This window comes from Elaeis guineensis, chromosome 4 (assembly GCF_000442705.2).
Source record: "Elaeis guineensis isolate ETL-2024a chromosome 4, EG11, whole genome shotgun sequence".
Classification (NCBI taxonomy): Eukaryota; Viridiplantae; Streptophyta; class Magnoliopsida; order Arecales; family Arecaceae; genus Elaeis; species Elaeis guineensis.
The window spans coordinates 9899156-9918317 of record NC_025996.2 but is presented as its reverse complement, the minus strand read 5'-3'; the positions used below and the strand labels follow the sequence as shown (position 1 = coordinate 9918317).

Below are 19162 nucleotides of genomic sequence, written 5' to 3'. Positions count from 1 at the left end.
GGTAACACGAAAGATGAGGAGTACATGAATCAAGATTCGAGGCTCATACCGGCCTTCACTCCCCCTTCTAAACACCTCCCTCCCACCCAACACCCACCAAAAAAAAAAAAAAAAGAGAAGAGAAGAGTAAATAACTGGAGTACCAAAGCCGAGAAATGCGGCTGCTTGCCGCCTCTTCTCTTTCCATGCACACACTTGGAAAAGTCTCAAATAACCAAAGAAACCCATCAAAGGGGAAAATAAAACAAAAGCAAGAGGCTAAACCCACCGCCAAAGAATAATCAATCCCCAATAGTTGTATAGATTTGGACCCTTCCCTATCCACCACCAGCCACCCCACATATTCCATGATAAAACCACCCCAAACTCCATATATCACACCTCTCCCGCTTCTCCCTCCCCCTCTTGCTTTTTTTTCCCTGTACTTCTGTGTTAATAATCTACTCTTCCCTTCGCTTTCTCTACCTTTCTCCTTGTTGCGTATGGAGAAGCCTCTACCATGAAAAAGTCAGCGTCTTTGTGTATATAATATAAGGTCATCTCTCTCTCTCTCTTTCTCTCTCCCCCCCCTCCCCTCTTTGTCCTCTTAGAAACTACTCTTTTTGCTTCATTTAAGAACATCCTTGAGTTATAGCCTTGCCTCACATCTCTCTCTTTCTCTCTCCCCCCCTTCTCCCTTCTGGTGCTTATCTTGATGCATGTGTCTAGTGCTTCTTTGGTGCAACACCCATCAGACCTACAGAATCCAGGCTTAGATTTCCAGACTTGTTCGAGTTATCGGAGAAGTCATGTGTGACTTCTTCTGGCAAAGGATGGAGAACGACCAGGGCGACCTCGCTGACATCGTCCGGGCGGGCGGGCGCGGCGGTCCGTCGAGCACCGAGCTCCCGATCGCCGACTGGCAGCAGCTCCTTTCGGAGCCCATGACCTTCCCACCATCAACCCAGGGCCCGACCAGCGACTTCGGCGACCCCTTCGCCAACCTCCGAGACCCGCTGCTCGACCAATTGGTCGGCTCCGAGGTCTTCGACGACCCAAGCACGAGATCGGGCCCGGTCAACATGAGCTCTGAGGGTGGCGATGCCGGCGGCGGTAATGGTCTCGTAAAACAGAAGAAGAAGATGCTGATGGGTGAGGAGATGACGAGACCTTGTAACATCTTCTCCAGGGTTCTTCAGATCTCGCCAGGCACCAGCAAGACTTCTCCGCTCTCACCGAGGGCGATCAGGCCTTCTCCGATAGTAACCGGTGAGATGGTGAAGATGGTTGCTGGCTCGGTGGGCTGCCAAGTGGATCCCACTGCTGGGGTGCAGATCTCCTCCCCTCGAACTACTGGGATCAAGAGAAGGTTCGGATCGTTCATTCTTAAACACTTTGATGAAAGAAATCTGAAATTTTTCCTGTTCTTGTTTTTAAGAAATCCAGCCAGGAAATTTCTTTTTTTTTTTTTTTTAAGTCAAAGGTCATGGTTTGTTTGATTATTTTGCTTTTCTTTTTCCTTTTTTTTTTCTCCTTCCTTCCTTCCAGGGGATCCTAAGAAAATAATGTTGGAAGTGGGATTTGATCATGATAGGAAAAGACTTACCTTATCTAAATTGAAGTTAGAGTCTGGGGGGGGGGAGTCTGGACATTTTGGTGGAAAAAAGCTATGGGAAGTGGGATTTGATGGGAATGATGTAAAAGAAGTTATCTTGTGCGAATTGACAATAGAACTCGATGGAAATCCAAGGATTTGGGTCATAAAAGATGGGGCTTTTCTCTTTCATGATACCAACCGTAGACTTGGTTTTCAAGTGGTCACAAGGCATAGCTAAAAAGAGCACGCAAACACGCAGACACAAACAGATGCCTATAGACTAGTTCATGTGTCGTCATGAGTTCGAGCACATGTTTGCCATTCATTCTTGCTATCTGAAACTTTTGCTGCCAAACCCACCGAAAGGATCAGCCGCTTCCATCCCTATCTTGATGCCCTCTTTTTCTCCTACAGAATTTATGAACAGCTTAAAGTTAATATACGCAATAACTACTGGAAAGTTATTTCTTTCTTTCTTCATTAATTTTTTTTCATCCTTCTGTTAGAATTTAGACCAAGAAAATTAACTAGTCTTCTTCTTAAACTTTGTAGAAAAAGCCAGGCAAAGAAAGTTGTCTGCATTCCAGCACCAGCAGCAGCAACCAGCAGACCTAGTGGAGAGGTTGTTCCTTCTGATCTATGGGCTTGGAGGAAATATGGTCAAAAACCCATCAAGGGCTCCCCTTATCCAAGGTAATTCTTCCCATCATCACATGATCGAATCGAGATTCTCTTTCACCGGAAGGTCTTATATTTTTCTCCTTCCATCCTCTTAGTTTCTGGTCGAAGCACATGAGTTGCTAATGTACAAGTCAAAGGATAAGAATATAATAAGGCTGTGATGATTAGCGAGGAAATTTAAACTAGTATTTCTCTCTCCATTCTTATGGTGAAAATACTATTTCTCTCTCCCTTCTTCTGCTCTTTCCCTTCATCAAGGGTGGATGTCGTAGCTTCGAGCATCATATTGCATTCTCTAATCATCCTTGCATATGGGAAAAGCATGTGAAGAGAAAAGGGATCATGTGTAGAAGAAAGAACTCTAATCATCTTCTCATATCGGAAAACCGTGTGAAGGGAAAAGGGGTCATGTGTAGAAGAAAGAGAGCATTTTTTTTCAAATCCATCTCGTGTTACTGTCTCTCTTAAATTAAAGTTCATTTGACTAATTCAAATCACGATTTTGAAAACACATGTATGCCAGTTGGAGCGACATTAATTTTAAAATTACGATCACACCTAATACATTTTGTATCTTAAACAAGGACTTCATGACTTGTTTGTTGTATAAGTTCAACTTTCGAAATAAACATTGTTAAATTATAACCATATATCAAGGTCTTGTTTGATCTCGTTCCTTAAAATTTGTCTTCATTACTCGTACATTATTTTTTCAATGAATTAAAGCAACAGAGACTTTGCATTACAACTAATGATTTTCTATATAACCATCAAATGGACGAGTGGATCGTTGTTAGTCACGGAAGCTGCTCATTCTACTGATAGACATTGTTATCATTATCTGCTAGCATACATCAGGTTTAATTATTTGAAAACTTCTTATTTCTTTTAACCTTTTTTCTTCCCCATAATTTGGATGGTGCATTCATGATTTGGACACTGGATGGCTGATGAGTTCAATGCATTCAGGGGCTACTACCGATGTAGCAGTTCGAAAGGATGCTCGGCAAGGAAGCAAGTCGAGCGAAGCCGAACCGATCCCAACATGTTGGTGATCACCTATACATCGGAGCACAACCACCCCTGGCCGACTCAAAGGAATGCACTCGCCGGATCCACAAGATCCCAACCTTCAAAGAGTTGCTCTTCATCTTCAAAGAACTCCCCTCACAACCAAAGACCGCACGGTACAGGCCTTAAAGAAGAGTCCAAGGAGACAACAAGCTCGAGCGCTCCTGCGATAAAAGAAGAAATGAGTGAATTGGAGAAGGCCATAGATCCAGTCGAAGATAATGAATTCGATCAAGTGTTCCAGCAGAGCTACAACCCCATCATCCCAGACTCGGATCAGCCCGATGACTTCTTCGCAGATTTGGCAGAGCTGGAGCCCGACCCAATGAGCCTCATCTTCTCCAAAGGATTCATGGAAACCAAGCCGGATGAGGAGAGAGGAGAGAGAGCTTCGGATCCGTTCAGCATGTTTGATTGGCCTGGGAACTCATTTGGAGAAGCTAGGAAAGGTTTATAACAAGATCTTGGCACAACAAAACACCTTATAAGAAAGACAACCCTTTGTTTATTTTATGGAGGTGCAGTTTTGTCCCAAGGTCTGGGTATAAACCTTTTTTAAGTATTAAGTTTGAAACTTGATGTCGGGGTAAGGGTCTCTTTCTGTTATCTTTCCTTTTTCTTGTTATTTAACAGATCGGTTTATAGATTAGGGGAAAAAGAAGGGGGTTGTAGGTGAATTGGGAGCAGGCTATGGTAGACCCACATCCTTGGAATATTGGAGGATGGGACAGAAAGCTGAGGAACAGAAGCTTTCTACAGTTAGAACAAGTACACGTCTTAGATGTGACTGAAAAAGCCTTCACGAGGAAGTTGAGATAGTGTCGATATGGGGTGTGAGCTTTTCTTTTCGCTTCATCTTTCCCTCTCTCTTCTTTCCAAGTGCGGAACATAATTCAATCCTAGTGAAGATTTCAAATAAAGGAAGGAGCATGGCTTGACTTGCTTTGCCATGCCATAAAGAAGGTGGCCAAAAGACTTGGAATTAAGAAAGAGAGATGAGCATGAAAATCTTGATTTTTCTTCTAATAATATCTTGCATGTGCTACGAGCAGATGAGCTTGGAGCTGGGACTTTGGAAGAAAATGAGATTAGGGCAGCTCTTTTGTTCCTCAGCTTTCTATTTCCTATCCCTTTGATTTTTCAGCATTGGAGTTCTGCTTTCAGTGTATTAAGTATTAAATATTGTTATGAAAACAATACTTTCACACCCTAATTCAATCTTGATTGCTTCCTTAAGCGTGGTCTCTTCTCTGTTGATATGGATATATAATTTATGTTATACAATATTAATGTAAGGATGCATGCGGGCATCGATTTAATTCCATATCAGCTATCCATCGGAGAGATTGTGGGTGCTTATATAAGATCAATGAATCCAAATAATATCTTTCAATTATTCTTTTTTGATAAAATTTTGGATCGATTGTTATGAATGTTATCCTAGTAAATTCGGCATATGGCATTTGTGGACTATAAGACACTGTATGAGCTCATTTGGACTTATGATTAGATTTGAATGGATTTGGATCTTAGTCATATAAAAATACAATGCCTTAAATAAAGGAGTTATATGAGGATCCATACAGGCATGTATTTAATTCTACATCAACTATGCATAAGATAGATCTTAAATAGTTATATAGAATTAAAGAAACTAAATAATATCTTTTTGCTAGCTAGTCTTTTTAGATGTAGTCCTCGATTGTTATAATTAATTAGGTGTGCATGTCTATGCTGCAATCTATCAATTTCTATGCAAACACCAACCCATCTAATTCCAAATACACCTATAGATATCTTGGGGTACTCGTGACTCGTAAAACATGCATACTGAGTTGGCATAAACTAAGCTTGTATGTACCTCTTCCTTTTTTTTTTTTTTTTTCCATTTTACAAAGCTTTTTTTTTGGGGGTGGGGGGGGGGGAGTTTGGGAGGGAGAGAGGGAGGCTAACAATTTATTTGAAACAAGCAAAGCGGAACCCATATATTTTGCCATCATAATGAATCATGCATTCCTCTGAGTTTAACTTAGTTGGAAACTAGCATGCCAATCATTTGTTGAGTAACTCAAAATGGTATGTATTTGGTGATTTGGTCTTAAGATTTCTTATTCAGCATCCGATATAGGGAGAATTCTCCATCAATATTTCCCTACTTAATATCCATTACACTGCACATTCTTGTTTGTTGACATTTATACACTGATCAAACTTTAGAAATCTATATGTCATGAATTTGGGTACCAGTGTTTAAAATTTGCCATGTGCAATTTAGGGTCAATATGATAATTTTGCCAAAGTAATTATCTATGTTATTTTGCATGTCCCAGAGCCACATATGATGTTATTTACAAGAGTGAAATTAAAGGAGAGAAAATAGATGGTTAATTCAGACCCCGAGTATGTATGTCCCTTGATGTGTACAAACACATGCACGCACGCATGTGGACCCAACAAAAATGTGTGCCTGATAGCATACATGTATCAGACGGCTAGTGGTTTGTTCATTCATGTAACGCAATGTCTAGCTAGTTTCCTATGACTAGACCAGGACTTATTTTCTCTCTCATTCTTTTCATTTTTCTCTCTATCCAAGTTCATTAATCATATCTATTAAGTTAGTTTGATAATTTAAAGAAGTGAACTCAATAAGGAAACATACCAAGAAAGCTGCACACTTAAACAATAATATTCACGCAAATTGGTTGGTGATTAAAAACCGCTCATTGTAGTTGAAAAAATGTGAGGTGATGAGCTTTGTTATAAAATGGGCCGCTTTTATCCGACCTTTAGGTTCCATCCTAGTCCTTTTCTGAAGATCTTTTTGCCATTTGGAACAATAATGGATGGGAAGAACTTTTTGTTACATGATGGTGGGAAATGAGTCTTGCACCTACTCAATGCATGGACACCTTTCGTTGAATGGTTGAGCTTTGAGCAGGTGGTGACTTTGTTTCTGTATAACATGTCACCAAGAAATCATGAGCGAAGATCGAGTCAATATGAACTTTTCTAATAATCCTTGTACAAGTTTGTATTGCAGTCCTTACAAGTCCAGGTTTTTTTCTCTTCCAGTACCTGTCGGTCTTTGTAAATAATACTAGAACAGAAATGTTAAAACTATCTAGCTAGGTGCTTGAATTGGAATACCCAGTAAACTCTGAGGCTCACAATGGATACGAACTTTTCTGCCAATTTGTTGCTAGCTAGTAAAGCAAAAATAACCAGCTTCTGATTTGTTTCTTAAATACTGTATGCGAGAAAATGTCTGAACCCTAGAATTCCTGGTTTGCTGTAGAGAAGGAATTCCTCCATCAGACATTCAAGGCTCCCCCACTTCGGTGATTTGCTCCACTCCATCATTCAAGTCACTTCCATTTGAAACCAAGGGTCCAGAGTTCTTTGGACTTCCTGTTTTGATTGATGGGAAGTATGAGCCATCATGAGCAATGTGAACGATATAATATGTTATGGGAGCAACTGTAGCCATTACTTGGCTAGGATACGAGAGGATGTGGAGCTTGATTTGCTACCATGCAAAAGAAAAAAAAGGACCCATGACTTCTAAATCAGTAGAAGCCCTTGGTGGAAAGACCACATGATTCTTATATCTCCAATCATTAATCTTATGATACTTAGCTTGACAGCTGTGTACAAGGAATATAAAAAGCTCTACTGTAATTTATTATAAACCATGGTAGGCTTTTTGATTGGTCCTTCTCTCTCTATTTGATCATTCCACATCTACCATGAGAGCAATTAAGCCCGTCAAATCGCTATGGGATGGTGGCTTTAAGAAGGGTTCTGGTATCTTTGCTGAAGTCCAAGAAAAAGGTTTAAACTAATCATATGTCCAGAATACAATGGAAATTGTGTTAAAGAAAGCAATCTCACTTGATGATAGCTGTTGATGTGATGGGATTTGTTGATAGCTTTTGTCCTTCTCTTAAAAAAAAATATTTTTTGTAGATAGCCATTGTCCTTCTCTCAAATAAAATTATTTTAAAGAAAGCCAATTAAAAGGACAGCACCGAGAAGCTGCGAGGATTGATGGCCCTCGATAGCGTATAACAGTTTGGAAGGGATCACTTGATTCCTTTTGGATCCTAACATATTATTTCTTTTTTAAACTCGGTCGAGACATATCAAACTAATATAAACACGTCCCACACAACCAGAAAGCCTCGAGCAAGATCCTCCCAAAGCACAGTTTATGAACACATCCTATATAATTAGAAAATAAAATATCACTAAAATAGAAGAAGTCTAGAGCAAGATCCTTCCAAAGCACGCTTTCTGGATCATCTGTTACAAAGGATGTCATCTAGTTTTTTGCACCGTCTACTTATCGTACGCATGAGTAGCTCCATGAATGTCAAATCTAGTTTTTTTTTCGTCTCAAACTCTTTTCAACTTACAAAAGATATCACACAAGGAAGAATATACGAGCCCTCGAACTCCATAACAATTGGTTTTAATCCACAATCATCATCTCCCAGAAGAGTTTGTATCGAGAGATGGCAAACAAATCTCTCCCATGATATACTGCAGAGCTCGAGTGTTGGAGCACAAACGCTTCATTCAGGATGAGATGCATCAGGAGGAATGCAGGACACGTGATGTCAGCAGTCCCCAGGTTCACTGATGTAATTGGTCCCTCCCCCTCCATCTGATTCACGTACAAGTGGAGCCCATCATGCACCATTTAGGGGGCGCGTACGTGATGCCATCTGCCTTTACGCATCCACCTGTAGCTACTCCAAATATGCCTCGAAACAACTCCAGCTAATTCCCTCGACTGTTCCCCGATTTTGCCCTATTGGATCGATGAAGTAGCCCGTAAGTTGGTCCAATAACCCAACACGGCCCATCAAACTATAAGAGGCCCAATAAGCCCACACGGCCCATCAAACCATATTCATGCGCTGAATCAAATCATAACATGCGGTAGCTTGTGCCTTGTGCTTATGGTATGCAAGTCAAACACGGGACCTTGAAACCAAAGAAGCAAACACCGGAACTAGACGGTGAACTTCTTCTCTTGGAGTTGCTTCTGGTGAGGATTACGGATCCATTTGCCGTCCAAGTTGAATTGTAACAGGGTTACATGTATCTAATGCGTAATTTAAGTTTTTTTTCTTGGTGTACATGATTTCCAATCAAGGTATTTGTCTATCTTGCGAGTTGGAGCAAAAAGTTCTCAATGAATCCAAAAAGGAGTTGGAAACAAATGGAACAAGGTACCATCAACCAAACCGAAAAGACGTTGCAATAAAGACCAGAGCGAAAAATATTGGACAGCCAACGCAAGCCAACCCCTTTGTTCCTCCAGCCACCGGTCTACGGCCACACCCCAGTCTTGGGTTGTGGTCTTGGTGGTCGGCTATTCAAATAATTCCGTAGGGATCGAAGACCACACCTCCATTGGTCATTTAGCACTTAACCTATGTCATAAGGCTTTTAAATTAAAGGATTATAGACACCCTAAACAGCGCTAATTGTTAACTTTTCCATCGGACTAGAATTTCTAGCTGTTGGCCATCTAATATCACAAACTCGGAGAAAGCAGTAGCATCTAGTACTGGCAAATCGGAGCACCCGTCCGAAAAGAGCCGAACCATCCCAAATTTGAGAATTTTGACAAAGGTTGGTGGCCACCATCGCCCACTTCTTTTCACCTATCACTGCAGAGACCTGCTTTACCTATAACAAATCGTTAGCTTAAATCATCGCTTCAGATTAAGCATCCCATCATGCACCTTTTGCTGATCACTTTCCCTACTAAATAATAAGCAGCATACAATCCTACTTAGGTCATGAACCCCATCAGGCTCCAGCATCTCCAGACTTCTTGACCCATATTCCATCAAAAAGGTCAGGAAAGCCCTTGTAGTTTCTACAGCCCCAAGGAACAGGTTGAGGAAAACCCATCTCGGCTCACACTTTGAATAAATGTTGTGAGAAGCAGGCAATTTGATATTTTCTAATTCCTAAGCCCGTGTCCAAAGCTTGTATGATTTCAAACTAGGTAGAAGGTGACTTACCGGAAACTAGAAGAACCTCCCATGCATGGATACGTGGACCCAATAACAAGGACAATTCTACTGAGCGTGCAAAGCTAACTAAAGCATCAAAGACATGCACCAGTTAATTTGCATGTCTTTTGAAACAAATTTTTGTTTAGAAAAGCTAAATTTGGTTCCTCAAAGACAGTACAAAATACTGCAATCAGCTTAACGACATTTACATGCTGCTCCAAGAATTTTTTAATGCTAATCTAATCTCATTGAGCTCTAATTCATGTGCAAAACAATGCCCTGACCAGACATACGAAAACGAAAGTAAAATTAAAACAAAGGATTCAAAGAATCATACAGCAACTGAAGTAAAATTAGTTCATCAGGTTACTGAAAACTCTGCATTTCACGAACAGACCTCAAGTTGTTTTCTGTATTCATTTTTGCCTTGAGTCTGTTTTCAGTCTCTCTTCCCCTTTCCTTTGCAGGTTGACACAAGTCAACCAATCTCCCCCGAGAATCTCATGTAACCTCTCCATCCACATTAATGATGGTAACGCCTCCCATTTTCATTTAGGAAAAAAAAAAAAAGACATACAAAAACCAAAAACCAACATGACAGTTACTGCCTAGGCACGGGTTTTCCTTTCCCCTGGTATCCGACGGCTCTGTTAGTAGCCATACCCTGATTGGAAACCAAAATCAAGACCGTTAGTGTGCTTTTCTAATAACAAATTAACTTTCTACCAAAAATAACAAATTAACTGGGATAATGGAGAGATGATTAGAATTCAGAAAAGGTAGAACCTGAATTGTCCATCGGATTCCCTGCAGGTGCTGGCTCTGGTTCTTTGATGTCAACCACCACAACATCTGAAGTAAGGAATGTTCTTGCAACTGAAGCTGCATGCTCCAAGCAGCACCTCACGACCTGATTTTATCAAAAAGAAAGGTGAGATTAACATTTTGGTTCTTGCTAGATGGATTTCAGAATAAGGCAATCTATCAGCCGGTTTTTGCAAGACAGGAGAAACTAAACTTCATATTCAAAACATCTGACATTCTGCTACAACTAGAGTCATCCATCACTTGTCTGAGCCAAAGAATTGATTAAAGCTCGAAGATGCTTCAGGCTAGCGGAGCCGCTATATTTGATAGCAGGAAACTCAAAAAGGCATAAGAGATGCGACCGTAGCTAACAACAGAATTATAGCACACATCTAAAGTAAATGAGGCCTGATAATAAAGTATCTGCATGGAGATGCTATAGCAGAAAATCTTCATAAACAAATTAAAAGGACAGAGAATAATTAAGATTTATATCAAGCTCCATTGCATCCAAATGTAGTGTTATCTGCAAATAAGTTGTATTATATTGTTAATGCAAATAGTTTGTAAAACAGTTGAAAACAACTAAAGGTTCAATCAACCATGAAAGTTCTACAAAATATGCCTCCTAACTTCATGCACAATTTAGTCAAATTGATTAAGACTAAACCAAGGAAAAGAAGAAGAATACTGTTCTAGGAAAAACAAACCACTAACAAGAGTACCCAAGAAGACAGTTAACCAAAGCATCCAAGATTCGAGGCTTATTGCCACAATTAGATACCCTTGGGAAACATATTGCCACAGATACAATTCTATTGTTTTGCCTATAATGCCAGTTACATGACAATTTCATGAAAAATAGATCGCTAAGGTCGATATTGAGCAACAACATGGAAGTCACAAAAAAAATAGCATGACCAAAGGAGCAAGGGTCAACCTTAGTTGGGTCAATAATTCCAGCAGCCATCAAATCTTCATAATTTCCAGTTGCAGCATTATATCCATATTTGAAATTGTCACTTGAAAGAACCTAAAACAATGAACGATAGTCAAGAACCCCAAACACAAAGCAGCAGCAAATTAATTGTCACAACAGCAGTTCAGAAGTTTCAGGTAAGAATATAATACCTTCTCAATGACAACACTTCCATTTACTCCAGCGTTCTTTGCAATCAATTTTAACGGGTAACTCAGAGCCCTTTTTACTATATCAGCTCCAACCTGTAATACATTCAAACCAACATGAGGTGGACATTCAGGACATAATGACAAGTTGCTGTATAACAGCCCAGTTTTGTGCACTTCATGTTGCCACCAATATCACCTCATTTCCTCTTTCTTTTCCACATGTGAGGGAAAAAAGAAGTGATCTCAAAGTCAAGCTTGGGGGTGGGTTGGGGGGGGGGTGGTGTTGTTGTATTGGATATGGACCTTTTGTTCATCATTTTCGAGAGTATCCTTGATGGCATCAACCTTTGCTGCAAGCCTCAAAAGGGTACAACCACCACCAACAACTATACCTTCCTCAACAGCTGCCTGTGCATGAATGCAAAAAATCAATAAAATATTTCACAAAGCCATTACTGTACCATGGGCCTGAAACACGTCTCAGTGCCTAGTAGAACATACCTTGGTAGCATTGAGAGCATCTTCAACCCTTAACTTCTTCTCTTTAAGTTCTGTCTCTGTTTGTGCACCAACCTGCTCACATTTGAGAACACAAGTACTCATATGTCACACTGACTGATTATCAGCATATAAACGAAATATGTCCAAAATCAAATACCTGAATGACAGCAACTCCACCTGAGAGCTTTGCAATCCTCTCGTTTAATTTTTCCTTTTCATATTCTTGCTCAGCAGCCTGAGAAAAGATATTCATGTTATTTAGGCCATCTAATAGGTTTCAAATTAACAAACAATTTAGCCTGAGAATAGAAATCAAACCTCAATCAGATTACGGATTTGTGCAACCCGTTTGGTTACTTCTTCTTGAGTGCTACCATCACCAACTATGGTGGTTGAATCTTTGGTTAGCACAACTTTTGCAGCAGTGCCCAAAACCACCTTGTCAGCTTTATCCAGGGAAAGCCCTACCTCATCTCTGATTACAGTTGCTGTGCACAATAATAGCTAGTCAGGATCTCTAATAAAATGAAGAAAATTATTGATGCAACGTGCAGTGTAGATTTAACAGCATCACTAAATTATAATTCCACTATAGATTTATAATCCCTTTTTTTGGGAGAAAAAAGGACCAACCTCCAGTAAGGATGGCGATGTCATCAAGATATTGACTTTTGCGTTCTCCGAATCCAGGGGCTTTAAGTGCCGCAATCTTCAGTGCACCTCTGAGCTTATTTACAACAAGAGTAGCAAGAGCTTCCTGCTCAATGTCTTCAGCTATTATCAAGATGGGAAATCCCCCTCTAATTGCATCTTCCAAAACATTGATAAGATCTCTTGCATTTGTAATTTTTTTGTCTACAAGAAGCAACTGAAAAGGCAAAGGTCATAAATTAAGATATTAGTATCAACAAGCACGGAGATAAACTACGATGCATAACTATATCAAACTAACTACAAACCTTGCAGTTCTCAAATTCAACTGACATTTTCTCGCTATCTGTGACAAAGTATGGAGAGAGGTAACCACGATCAAATTGCATTCCTTCTACAACATAGAGGCTATTCTCGGCACTTTTCCCCTCTTCGAGTGTCACCACCCCTTTCCTACCAACCTTGCTCATAGCATCAGCTATCATGTTTCCAATCTCATAGTTGTTTCCCGCACTTACGGCAGCAACATCGGCTAGTTCACTGTCCTCAACCTGCAATATTGAAATATATGTATGCACCGGTGCAATTATGTGCACTATAATTGTAACACAACAGAAATTAAGAACAAAAGCATTCCACTCAGCTCATTCAGTCGCATGGAAACAGTTGGAAGACTTAAAACAACTATTAGGCTAAGTATAACATTATTTAATTGGAAATGCAATCAAAGTGCTGGAAGCAACATTAGAATCAAACATGTCATATTTGAAAATTTTCCCATCAAGCACCTTGCACATACCTCTTTTGACATCAACTTGAGTTCTGCAACTAGAGCTTTGGATGTCTTCTCAATACCTCGGGTTATCTGAACAGGGTTTGCACCTGCTGCAACCACCTGCATAAATCACAGGGATTTAGCAGGTAATAATGCAATACCTGTCCAAGATCCACTCATGAAAACGAGGTTAGCAGATGGACTGGAATATGTTACAAACCTTAACACCTTCAGCAATCAAACCTTGAGCAAGAACAACAGAAGTAGTTGTCCCATCTCCAGCTAAGTCATTGGTCTTTGCAGCAGCCTGCCTTACCAACTTAGCACCAATGTTTTCCACAGGATCCTCTAGTTCAACCTAAACACACCACGAATTATGCATAAGTGCATTTCTTAACCAATGATCAGCAAAGAAACATCATCTTAATTCAGTTTAGGCATTTAAAACATCATCCCATGTATAGGTATTCAAATCAGGAGCTTTAGAAAGTGATATACAAAGTTTCATTAATATACTAAATATCCAAGCAAAAGATTTGAGGAGACAATTCAGAAATCAGAGACAAAAGTTGCAGCAGTGCATGATGAATTAGAAAGCATCAGTTACAAGGAATTGAGAACTAATAGAAACTCAATCAAGCTCAACAAAAACGCTGCAAAACAGAAGGGGTTCTCCCCCACAATCTGCACTCATATTTACTTAATAAAGAAAACACGAAAAGGAGAAACAAATGACAGTTACTATGGACATTCTTCTAACAAAATCATATCCACAAGCATTAACATGCACATCAATCTGAAATGCTTCTAAATATGGCTATCTGGAAAAAAAAAAAAAAGGGAACAGAGAACACAATGGACAAACAAATCATTGACTCTCCAGTCTTCTTAAGTACAACATGATGCCCCTGTTTACTCCCAATTCAATAAAATATATGGCCAAAATTGTGCTTAATGATAGTGTGTGAATCCCCAGAATTTTCTCATGACCGATTAGAAGTTATTCACATATCTTTGATTAACTGTGCCATCAGAATATTACAAGTTAAAATCCTTAAATAGTAAGTCAAATAAAACCTTATCATATATAGTACCTCTTTGGCCACAGTGACACCATCATTGACAATTTTTGGAGACCCATATTTGCTCTCCAGAACAACATTCCTGCCCTTTGGGCCAAGAGTGACCCCCACGAGGTCAGCAAGCTTATTAACTCCAGTCTGATACAAGTAAGTGAATTAAGTATACATGAATGACATGTCAGTGGAGTGGAAAAAGAAAGCATTATCACAAGTAAAACCTTGTAATATTTTTGTTTTTAAAAAAAGAGCTTACTTGGAGTTTCTTAATGGCCGATCCATCCTTGTTAAAGTACAATTCCTTGGCCATTGCCCTGATCCTACAGTTACATCTTTTTTGTAGATGCAAGTTATGCCACCTGCCACTTAGAGAACTCGAAGATATGGAAGCAAGAGAAGAGAAAGAGAATTTCTGAGCAGAAACTGCGAGCTTCCTATCCGTGACAAAACCACCGGGAGCAGCCACATAGCCAATTGTAGACATGGTGCTGAAAGTAGAAGCCATTTCCTGTTTGACAGAGTACAAAGGCATACCAATTGTCCAAAAACTTCAACCATGTAATTACAGAAGGGGCTCAGATATGAAATAGGAAAATGATTTAGACAGGCAAAACATCAAACAACAATGCCACAATGACAATGGAGGAAAATAAAAAGAAAAAGATAAAAAATACCTTTATAAACCCAGAAAGAAGATAATCAGAGAATCTCAAATGTCTGGATGACGCAAGGTATAATACCAAGGGTAACTAGCAAGGAAAATGGAATAAAGCATTGTTACCTTAGCACTATCAGGTATTTAGTTTTAGATCTATAAAATTTTGGGCACACAGGGACACCCCATGATACTTTCATGTAACTTCTTAAGCCATCATAGCACCAAACTATAATGGGATCACCTTTTAATAGCACCAAACAGTGCACGTAGTAACTCTGGTAAATCAAGGGGGGGGCAGATAGTTCACCTGAATATGCATCGCATGAATGCATCCTTATGCACATGGACACACACAATGTGGTTTTGAAGGTTACCATGCTAGGCTCCTCTAGACAAATTGACAACTAATGATTGAAGCATCACACATTCAGCTAGCACTTGGAAAACAACAAACACTTCTACTGTTCTTGATTTTTGGCACAAATAGTTTAGTTTATCGGTATGGGATGCCTGATTCCAAGAGCAATGAGAACATACTTGTGTAAGACAAAATAAATTTTCAGGGATGTGCAATAATTTCAACTACCTTGACATCCTGGAACTATGGCTGAATTTGGATTTTAAAATCATGCTCAGGCATTCTTGTATAGAAAAATGGGACTGACTAACTACCACCTACATGTTGAAAGACCATATTTTGATTTGTGTTGATTAGAACATATGATGATATTTCAAGCTAACTGTAGAGGTAATTGAGAATATTAAGATTGATGTATTGTAAAATTAGGAACGGAATGAGAAAAAAAATAAGTATTTTAGAGGAATTACAGGAATTGTATCAGTTAAAGACAAAGTGATCCAGAATCTGTCTAGATGAGATCTATGTACATCAAACATTTGAGATGCCTCCAATAAGGATGGGCACTAACTTCTTTGAAGGGTGTATGAAGCGGAACCACAATAGTATGAAAGGAAGTTGTGACAGGATAGGCTTACAAAAACATCAGAGATAGCCTAAACAGAAATACTTGTCAAAAGAGGATCATTGAAACCAAGCCCAAATAGTCGGGATACCGCCTGATGGTAATGGTTGTGGTTATAACACATGGATCATTCTTTTTGATTCAACTGAAAGATATTCCACTATTTAATCAAACTATTTTATGCATACCAAAATCAAAATCAAACGATTGTATGCAAACCAAAGACATCCATCTATAACTTCTATGAAATAGAAGGCTCAGAGGCAATGAGAAAATTTGAACTAAGAGGAAACAGTGGCGTCCATAATTAACTGGTATCACCATTGTTTTGAACATTTCAGGATGCATAACAGCTGACTATAGCTCTACTACAAATAATCCTAGCAAGGAGAATGCTTGCACAGATTCGTGTCATTCAAGAATTTCCAACCAATGTATTCCAAATGCTGGTACAAATACCAATGTATTCAAATATAATATAAATAATTATAATAGAATGCTCTCATAAGTATTCTATTAAACAATTACACAGACTAGCTTCCATTTTTTACACCTCCAGGCTATTAAAACAATACATGAAGAAGCAATCATTTTAAAATTAGCTTTTTCTATATTTTAAAAAAATGTTTTTCATTATGATTCCAAGCTACATAAGCCAGAAGAATCAATACCTTTTTTCAAACTAACAATTGCTATCCTTCCACTCAACAAATTCACATCAAAATTTTATTTTTAATAAAAAGAAGTTTAACCACAGCAGCTTGTTCATGTTGCTGCAGTAAAATTCAGTACCTAAAGCATAGCTGTCAAACGCCAGCTGCTACACCAAAGCTGCAGCAATCTTATTTTAAAAGCCCCTATCTTTCTTGCTCTGGTTTGTGAAATTTACATCATTGTCCAGCTTTCAAACCAATCCAATGAAAATCGATATAATTCACAAGATATGCATATCACACATATAAATCAGAATAACATCATCACGTTCCGTATATCTCAAAAATTCAAAGCTTAACCTGAATTTTCCCTTTTATGAGGCACTGTAGCATAAAATCATATGCTCTGATTCCAGAAGCCAATACAAAATCTTCACAGTGTATCCAAGATACGGTCTTTTCTAGTCTACCCTAATTAGTGACAGAACGGAACAAAGAAAAGCATAATGCTAAAGCTCTTCCACCATTGTAGAGCTCTAGCAATAATCTTATTCTAAATTCTGTTACTTTTTTCGAATCTTTTTAAGTGCCATCCGCTTGATATATTCACTCTCTTAAGAACCAAACCCCCAAACACATAGATAGCTCACAATAGTTGCATAAAAAAGATCCACAAACACCCCCGCAAATCCCAACAATATCTACCTTCATTGCATCTATCTTCAAGAATCCAAAGATTCTAATAGATTTCCCATGATTATATGCTACTGCAACATAAATGCTCGACTTTGGAGCCAGAAGCCAACCCAATAGGTTCACGGGATGTCCAAAATCCGACCTTTTACAATTTTTTCTCAGAAGAAACGAAACAGCAAAAGAGCAAATGCATCTCAAACCCAAACTCCCAATCCCCGTCCCAAGAAGAACCCAAATAGGAGGAAATGCGGTAGCAGAGAAGGAGAATGGTACCTGAGATGAGGTCTGGAGAGCTAGGGCTAGGGGTTAGTGGGATTCTTGGCGGATAAGTCTCGCCTACTAAGACGCTGAGTGGGAGAGAAGGGGAACAAGATGAGGATTTATAAAAGAGGAGAGGGCTTCGGGCTGGCCCTCGGAAAGGTTCTCGGGACGATCTCGGCCGTTGGATTTGGACCGCGCCCGTTTCCGGTGGCCCTTTTGGAACAATCTGGAAGACCGGGAAGGAAGTCGTGCTCCCATGCCTTCGCGAATCTCGAGGCAGGGCTTTGCATGATTCGCATACGCCAGCTTTTTTTTTCCTTTTTTTTTTTTGCTCTTTCTCTTTGAGTGGTGGACCACTCGTATCCTCGCTGGCAGGAATGTATTGGAGCTTCTATGATTGGTGGTCAAATCATTACGTGCTTACCAAAAAAGCATGGGTGACCTACGAGCACACGTGGATGATCCGATCTTGTAGGTTGCCAATTCATCGCTCTCTCACACGAGCGCACTTGCCCTTGGTGCTTCCTGTTTATTTTTTGCTGACGTGCCAGCTACATATTCAAACACCATAATGTATTAAGCTAGTTTCTGAAATTTACACCAATCTCCTTCTGTTACTTGCGAAACATTTCAGCTTTAGAAACTAAGCAAAAAATGCAAGTGGAATTCCAAATTCTATACATTAGTCACAATTTAACGGTTAAAATTTTTAACGCTAAGAACTCATGGCCCCTCTCCTGCTCCTCTACAGTTGGGCTGCATGGTTGGGCCACAGTTCAGCCAATGTTGCATTGGATTTAATATCACGGCTAGCATAAAGTAGTCAAAAGTTTTGGATCATATAACTTCTATACCCGTCGGAATTTTGAATGTTAGAAGTAGTCTAAATAAAAAAAAAAAATACTAGAAATCACCTACCATGGTCAATTCACCCAGTGAATGTGACAATTGATGGATGGCTGAAAATGGGATGGTGCCGGAGCAACATCACTAATCCTATCCAACATCAGCCTGGTTAAATGTATGGTGAACTGATGAGCGAACTAGAGCAATACTCGAAAGATTCGATTTGTATCTTTCGTGCAAAAGAATGATTCATTTTTTTCGTGATGTCAACATTGAATCACATAATGATCACTTTAAGATTTACCAAGCAGATAAAAAAAAAATTAAGATACTTTAAGATCTATGCAAGATATGATCTAATAATTTATATCAGGAATGAAGATCAATCATCCTGCCGCACAAAAAATACAACCTGAACCCATACTCAAATATGATGAAGAAAATACGTAAGATCAATCCTTAACTACTATATTATATACTTGACTCTATCACCTAAGTCTCTTCCGAATCCAAAACCTACATGGCGTATATTATTGGACACTCGACTTAGGTGTCAGTACTCTCGGTTCCGCTCTATGCTTGTCAGAGCAATTTAATGCCAGCTGAGACAAACGCCAATTCAGACCCGGATTAGAAGGAGCATCCCAAGCATGGTTGGTGGAATCACCAAGAATGTAATAGCAGCCTTCTGAATGGGGATAGAAAAGGTGGTGATTTTTTTGAGGAGATGGGATGGGCAGGCCCATCGAATTCAA

The 19162-nt window shown here is 39.4% G+C and overlaps 2 protein-coding genes across 3 annotated transcripts; one reads left to right on the top strand and one right to left on the bottom strand.

Moving 5' to 3' along the window:
- Window positions 1-568: 568 nt before the first annotated feature.
- On the top strand, window positions 569-4564 carry LOC140857112 (probable WRKY transcription factor 14). The gene is made up of 3 exons (XM_073255485.1): window positions 569-1348; window positions 2129-2269; window positions 3227-4564. Exons 1-3 carry the CDS (start codon window positions 789-791, stop codon window positions 3783-3785), a joined length of 1260 nt encoding a protein of 419 aa, XP_073111586.1. The 5' UTR covers window positions 569-788; the 3' UTR covers window positions 3786-4564.
- A 5067-nt stretch (window positions 4565-9631) lies between these two features.
- On the bottom strand, window positions 9632-17720 carry LOC140850838 (ruBisCO large subunit-binding protein subunit beta, chloroplastic). Of its 2 annotated transcripts, none has more exons than XM_073255483.1 (15): window positions 17574-17720; window positions 14567-14818; window positions 14326-14451; window positions 13452-13589; window positions 13256-13351; window positions 12765-13007; window positions 12439-12673; window positions 12124-12293; window positions 11963-12040; window positions 11806-11877; window positions 11608-11712; window positions 11305-11397; window positions 11114-11206; window positions 10153-10276; window positions 9632-10030 (listed from the first exon to the last, which is right to left on the bottom strand). In XM_073255483.1, the coding sequence occupies exons 2-15, from the start codon at window positions 14813-14815 to the stop codon at window positions 10017-10019; spliced, it is 1836 nt and encodes a 611-aa protein (XP_073111584.1). In that variant the 5' UTR covers window positions 14816-14818; window positions 17574-17720; the 3' UTR covers window positions 9632-10016. The 2 variants fall into 2 exon arrangements, with proteins under 2 accessions (XP_073111584.1, XP_073111585.1); XM_073255484.1 differs by having other exon boundaries at window positions 14567-14798; window positions 17574-17664.
- Between the last annotated feature and the right edge of the window lie 1442 nt (window positions 17721-19162).

Excerpts from the sequence above, each read along its gene's own strand:
- LOC140857112 (XM_073255485.1), top strand. The coding sequence starts at position 789 with ATGTGTGACTTCTTCTGGCAAAGGATGGAGAACGACCAGGGCGACCTC. Across the intron at positions 1,349-2,128 it reads ACTACTGGGATCAAGAGAAG|AAAAAGCCAGGCAAAGAAAG; the intron begins GTTCGGATCGTT and ends TAAACTTTGTAG. Across the intron at positions 2,270-3,226 it reads AAGGGCTCCCCTTATCCAAG|GGGCTACTACCGATGTAGCA; the intron begins GTAATTCTTCCC and ends CAATGCATTCAG.
- LOC140850838 (XM_073255483.1), bottom strand. The coding sequence starts at position 14,815 with ATGGCTTCTACTTTCAGCACCATGTCTACAATTGGCTATGTGGCTGCT. Across the intron at positions 13,008-13,255 it reads TCAAGTTGATGTCAAAAGAG|GTTGAGGACAGTGAACTAGC; the intron begins GTATGTGCAAGG and ends TCAATATTGCAG. Across the intron at positions 11,713-11,805 it reads ATGCTCTCAATGCTACCAAG|GCAGCTGTTGAGGAAGGTAT; the intron begins GTATGTTCTACT and ends ATTCATGCACAG.